The following is a 6,436-nucleotide window of genomic DNA, read 5'->3' as shown; positions in this document are numbered from 1 at the left end:
GCTTTCGGTGTTGACTTCAACCCTGTTATGATTTTCCCATGCTTATCTCATTCTATTTCCATTCCGAGCATTGCTATTGGACAGTACCTTTCTCTGAGTAGACATTCCCATGGACGCTATCTTCTTTTCACATGTTATCTCCCTTGATTCACCTTCTACCAATGGGTGCCCTTGTATTTCTCATTTCTCTGAGTTACGTTCTCACAGGATGGCTTACGCGTCCTTTCTTATTGTTCTCTTCTTTGGGTATTAACCCCTATACCAGTTACTATATATACTGTAGGAAAACCCATGTATTCCTTAGTTCAACCTCCTGTTGAATACAGCGATTACCTGGACTCTTGACTTGACCATTGGCATTGGCCCGGCCAGACCTACCTTTCAGTACGCTTACTGAGGTAGTGACGACATAACTGTTGGCACGTGGCCCAGTTATCTCAAGATGACTAGTTAGGACATTGCTTCCTAACAAACCCTGATGGCGTATCCAGGTTTTCTAGTGCTCCTCCGAGTACTTTGACTAGTCTCACTGATTCCGATGTGGATGATATGGCGGCTCAGTTGGGTGTCATGGATTTGGTTGCTGGGGTAGAAGGTGTAGAGTTTCCTCCTGGTACCGGTCAAGTCAAATGGGCCAGTGGTATAGTTACTATGGAGCCTTGGATTACGCCTATTGGTCAAGATGGTCCGGTACGTTTTTTTCTGATCGGATATGTTTTCTATCTTGATTGTTTTATAGGATGTTTTGGGTGTGCGGTCTATGGCCTCCACTCCGGATATATCCCAAATTGAGTCTAAAGACTCTTTTGTGTATATCTTCGATATTCGTGATTTGTGTAAGAACATCGACGATCTGGATTTGGAGGATCGCACTACGGTAGTTCACCTTATCAAGGATAAGATATCCCGTGGTATTCCGGTTCTGGTCAGAGGATTTCCTCTTCCTTCCATCGAATGGGATTTCTCCTCTGTAAATCGTATGAAGGGTTCTTTGCTTAATCCCATTTCTATTCAAGGTATGATCTGTTTATTCTCGAAGGAACGTATTCTTACAACTCTTTCTTTTTTGATTTCTGGTTAGAGGCTCGACTTCGTATGGCTTCAGAAACTTATACCAAGAGTCCTGTTGCCGATCTCCACCTGGAATTGAAACTGGGTGATTTTATAGCTGCCGCCACTGAGCCAGATTCTGAGGATAGTCCGAAGATGTGTGGCAACTTATTAGACAGCCATTCTGTTGATTGGTCAGCAATGCCTTGGGTTATCACGTGAGTTCTTTATTTTCCCGGTTGATGTCTCTCTCATGTATAATAGGGACATAAACGAGCAAGCTACCACGGTTTATCAAAACCGGCGGGACTGGCATATTCGACTCAATAAGAATGCTGAAGGAAAGGAAATAGCCGAGCCCGAGACCTTTAGTGGGCCGCAGAGTATGCATCCTGATGGCTGGCAACTGCAGATGTGGGACCTGTTCACTCACGGTGGATTTTTCACTCGCATTCATCATGATGCGGCCGGCGCCGGTACTTGGATGGCTATAAGAGTGGGAGGGAAAATGTGGAATTTGGTGGACGTTTCTCAGCAGGGCATTCGATCTCGGGACCGTCTTGTGGATCGGTTCTACCATGCTACAGATCTCTTTACAGGAACTCCCAGTCAACCTGTGCCTCATAAGGCCATCACTGTTTGTTTGCAATGTGGAGATATTCTGTGAGCTTTAATTCAGTCATATATATGTTCTTTATATGTTTTATTGATGTGCCTGGTGCTTAGTATCCAGCCGCCCAATATTATGCATTGTGTTTACACTCCGGTGAAGAGTATCGCGACCGGGGGCCATTTTTACATGTATTCTTCTATGCATCTTACGCAATTTGGCTGTCGGGTGGACCATCGCAAGGGTGGATGGACTACTAACCAGGTTCATCCCGGTGCTTCTCATCTCATGATCAATATGGCCCTGGCTCTCCCGAACTTTTCTGACAAGCCGATGCTCAAAGTTCCTTTTCTGGGTTTAGCTCGCCTTATCTTGGATAGAGACGCTTATGAGCCAAGCCTTGATGGTGTTGGTACAGCTCGGTATTATCCTCAAGACATTCAACATCGGGAGGAGTTGGGAGAGTTGGACAAGGTGAAGAAGATCATCCAGGCTGTATTGGAAGCTAACAATATTCCTCTGTCTCAGGTCGACATTCTTCTGCAGTCTCTGGGACGTGATTACAAAGATCCCGGTGATGAGCAGATGGACTTGTCCTGTCTTCGAGAGTGAGACACTATCCGTGTGGATGAAGATTATCGTCAGGTTTTGAAGGACGTGGTTTGGTTTGAGCAGCAGAAGGTATCTGCTGCGGCAGCCTCTGGGGCTGGTAAAGTCGCTCGTCAGCGGTTGAGGGAGGCTATCCAGCTTGAGAAGCATTCTGTTCGTGGAAAGAGTTCCAACAACTAGTAATGTGCTGTCTCTGTCTTTGAGTGTAATGTTTGATTAGGTCAATTGTAGACATATTTTGCATGAGCTTTGTTATTTTTTGCTGCTTTTGTAATCTGACCGGTCTCTCATTGTCTGTTACTGTTGGATTCATTGTTTCATTTATTTCGGGCTTGACTGTGCATCAGTAAGATTCCTCGCTACATGGTGTCAATTTGAAGTCGTTGCGGCTGGTAGTCACCAATGTCGACTGTCTCTTATATATTTTGTAGTCAATCTGATGCTGCCTCGACATCACTGTCGACTGCGGTTTTGTAGAGCGTATTGATTTTGTAGTCGCCGCGGCTCATATCCACTGAGGTCGACTGCCCGTTAGAGCTTTAAGCTCCGATGCTTACCGTGTGAAATATCCTTCGAGATGATTATGTTCCCACGGTTGGTTTCCTTATCTGAGTTGTGCTTTCAGCACATTGTATTACTTTGATGTGCAGTGTGTTTGAGGATGCGTGTTTATTCATTCCCTGCATTTACCTCTCCGTCACCACGTGTTCATACCATTAAGGTCCGAAGCTGGTTGAAGCCTTTATAGTCGGTCCGACGACTTAGTATCCACCACGGCTCATAGCCATCGTCGACTGCCTATCATATATTTTGTAGTGCGTCCAAGGTTGTATTGACTTTGTAGCCACCGCGGCTCATAGCCACTTAGGTCGACTGCCTATTAGAGCTTTAAGCAGAGCTGTTTACCGTGTGAAATATCCTTCGAGGAGATTCCGTTCCCACGATGAGACTGGTCTTCTGGGTTTTGGAATCCCGTACTTTCTGTTGATCATTATATGCTACGCCTTGTACTGTGCATATAGGGATGTGCACTATATATCAGATGTCGTTTAGTTATTGGTCTGCTGTATTCATTGGTCAGTCAAAGCATATTAAGGTGGAATAGAAGCATCATACCCGGTTTGTGCTTCTCAGGCCTGGGCACAGCATTGTGTGCGCTGGTGTAACTTCCACGATTATCTATCCATTCGTCCTTTACTATGATCTCGGGCACTCCTGGCATTATTGACTATGTTTTCTTGCGGCGGATAGCGAAGCACTGCATCTCTGTGATGTGCAGCACTTTGTGTAACATGTGTTTATTCCATACAAGGGGAAATGCTAAGGTTTACTAACAAAGAAGCCGCGGTACGTGGCTAGTCAGACTCCATCCTTTCCTCCGACCTCATCTCCATACGCATTTTTGAGAATTGATATCCGGCGTTACGAATGTCTTCATCCTCATGCCCGCATCGCCACTTTATCTTTGGTAGGGAAGTGGCTTCTTCTTTCCTTGTGAAAGCCTCGGTATGTTATCGTGTTTTTCTATAATGAGTCCGGTCTCTCATATTATGTAGGAAAACTACTAGGAAGTCTGTCCCTAGCAAGCATATGGGCAGCTAAGTCGACGGTATTTTTCAGATATCATCACGTTGATAAGCCCCAACGATCTTCTGACCCCAGAAATTGCGAGATTGACACATCGTACATCCCCTCCAAAGCTTATTCGACACCACCTGTCGAACTGCTTACGCTACAAGTAACCGGCGAAGGGTTCTGGATTTAATTCCGGACCTTCTAACGTCCTCAAGGCAGGCGCAGATCAACAATATGATTTATCTCCGCAGCCAGACGCTCCGAAGTCAACCGGAAGAATACTTTCGTAACTAATTATCTCCGGGAACGGCGGAGGCCCGCGTCGCAGTGAGTCATTGGTATTACCACTCCCCAGTCATCACGCCCCTTCGTTTCCGTCAACGCGACCGAGTCAGCGGACGTAAATCGACGGCTGGACGGAACGTATCAGTCAGCAAACGGCTGGAGCTAAAACCGCACGTGGTCGGCCTGCAGTACCGCGTGATGAGGCACTTTAAGCGAGCATGGACGCGTCGAGGATACCTCTAGGACCTAGGACGAGCAGGTGGAAACACGGTAGGGTCGTATGGGACATGGTATAGCGGTGGGCAAAGGCTGAGTAATTGTGTGGGTTGCGGAGCATATTTGTTATTTAACTCCGGACGGGCGCAAAGCCATTCCAATGGTATAAAAATGTATGGAGCGTAGTGGAAAACATAAGTTTTGTACTTCACCCTCTCAGCGAACCAGAATTACCGTCTCAGCGATCCTCGGAGTCCCTTCGCGTCGGACTTAGCGTCTATAATCGATCCTAGCTTTGCCAATAGGCCTGACTCGTCGAAACCAGAAAACTCCGCCATCGCATATCGAGCCAAGTAAGCTCCGGATTTAAAGTATAAAATTCACCAAGCGTCTGTAGGCCCGAGATTATTGTGTGGGCTCAGTGGAACTCTCCACCCGGGCTACTGGTGGACGTCGGAGATAAATACTCCGGAGAATCGCTATACCGTTTGTTTCAGGCCTCAAGATTTTGTTTGTTTTAGGTTTTCCTACGGGCTACCCTACGGCGTCTTACTTCTCCCCCTCCCTTCGAACTTAAATATTACCCTTCAATCGCCTTAGACCGCCTTCACCCATACCGCTGGGTGTTATAGGTTTTATTCCATTATTGGTCTTTGGTGTTGTCGTGTGTCAGTGCATATCAACGTGCTCATTGTCATTTATATTTCCACAGTCCCGTGGGAGTGGTACAAACTCTCCAGTCCAAGACAACAAGCAGAAAGGCGCCGGTCTGCGTAGGTTCCGATGAGGAGGATGTGATCGTTGTGCAGTACAATAGGTAAATACACTTTCAATACTTACCATGATTTGTTCTTATGTGTCCTGATAGCGATAAATCTCAGCCCGATTCCCCAGTGCGTAAGATGGGTGGAAGTCGAAAGAATGCTGTGAAGCCGAAAAAACACGACGTGAAGGGCAAGAGCCGCGAGATCGTCAAGTCTGAAGATGATAAGAGTGACGTCAAGCTCAAAATGTAAGTGTATGCAAGCTGCGTTTCATATCAGCCGTCATGATATACATTAGATCTAGTTGAAAATCCACATCTCGTGTTGCCGGCGACAAACAAAAACCGTATGCTATGAAAGGAGACGATGATTCGAATGAGGAGTATGTGTCAAAAACCTCACCATTTCTTTTTAATATTAATAATCATCCAAGCGAGTTCCCTCTATATCCGAGTTGGCAGCATCTACTATAAAGGACAGGAATCCTGCCGTTACAAGCATGCCCAAAAAGATGTGAGTGATAACGGGTTTTGGAGCAAATCAGCTGAATCTGAATGAAAATAGTATGATCAAGGGCACGAAGCGCAAAACTGACCTCGATGATATCTCCGGTGATGAACGTGACAGCAATATCCAAGAGGTCGATGTAAAGGCTTCAGTAAATAAGTGTGTATTCAAACGCGTCTGAGACCTACCTAATACCATGTTTTCGAAGGTCCGCTAAGCGTGCTAAGACCAACCTTGCGGTTGGCAAACACGTCGAGATTAGGAAGAAAGGAGTTGAATTTGATGAAGGAGAAGTCAAATCTGATGAGGGAAGTGATGACGAAGTTTGCATTCCAGGAGTGAAGTCAGTTTTTGCTATATTATCTAACACATAATGTAACTCTCGTGATCCACAGAGGGTATGGCAGCGATGATGAAAACAGCCATGAGCACGAAGAAGTCAAAGACGAAGCGATGGAGCTTCCAGTTGTTCGGTGCATTCAGGCCAATGTCATTATTGTTGAATTTGCTCATATATAGGTACGTACATAGAGGTCGCCAGACACCTACCACGCCAGAGCCACCTGAGGCCGATGATATCGTGCAGTAAGTTCAGTCTCCGATGTTGGACAGCAATTTTCATGGGAATATTAGGCACGGACCGGACGTCACATTGAAAGAAGAACTAATGGACCCGTTGCTCAAAGCCACATACGTGAATCTCCCGCATCTCCCTCGGTGAGTGTTCTCATTTAATTAATGCACTTTACTGAACACATGGTGTAAGACTGGGTAAACTGAAGCCGGCGTCCACCTATGGCCAATACAGCGAAGGCGGTCA

General features: G+C 46.0%; 2 protein-coding genes across 2 annotated transcripts; both read left to right on the top strand.

Annotated features, from left to right (window-relative positions):
* Window positions 1-549: 549 nt before the first annotated feature.
* GLOTRDRAFT_133175 (uncharacterized protein) lies at window positions 550-2,272 on the top strand (the record flags this gene model as incomplete). Its single annotated transcript, XM_007872091.1, has 5 exons — window positions 550-690; window positions 740-1,016; window positions 1,082-1,268; window positions 1,315-1,713; window positions 1,777-2,272. 5 exons carry the CDS (start codon window positions 550-552, stop codon window positions 2,270-2,272), a joined length of 1,500 nt encoding a protein of 499 aa, XP_007870282.1.
* Window positions 2,273-5,247: 2,975 nt separating this feature from the next.
* Window positions 5,248-6,337, top strand: GLOTRDRAFT_133174 (uncharacterized protein; the record flags this gene model as incomplete). The annotated part of the gene is made up of 6 exons (XM_007872090.1): window positions 5,248-5,357; window positions 5,674-5,775; window positions 5,825-5,959; window positions 6,012-6,089; window positions 6,148-6,201; window positions 6,250-6,337. The coding sequence occupies 6 exons, from the start codon at window positions 5,248-5,250 to the stop codon at window positions 6,335-6,337; spliced, it is 567 nt and encodes a 188-aa protein (XP_007870281.1).
* Window positions 6,338-6,436: the final 99 nt, after the last annotated feature.

This window comes from Gloeophyllum trabeum (genome assembly GCF_000344685.1).
Source record: "Gloeophyllum trabeum ATCC 11539 unplaced genomic scaffold GLOTRscaffold_00016, whole genome shotgun sequence".
In the NCBI taxonomy this organism is placed as follows: domain Eukaryota; kingdom Fungi; phylum Basidiomycota; class Agaricomycetes; order Gloeophyllales; family Gloeophyllaceae; genus Gloeophyllum; species Gloeophyllum trabeum.
Note: the sequence above shows the minus strand (reverse complement) of the source record. Positions and strands in the feature narration are given on the sequence as shown.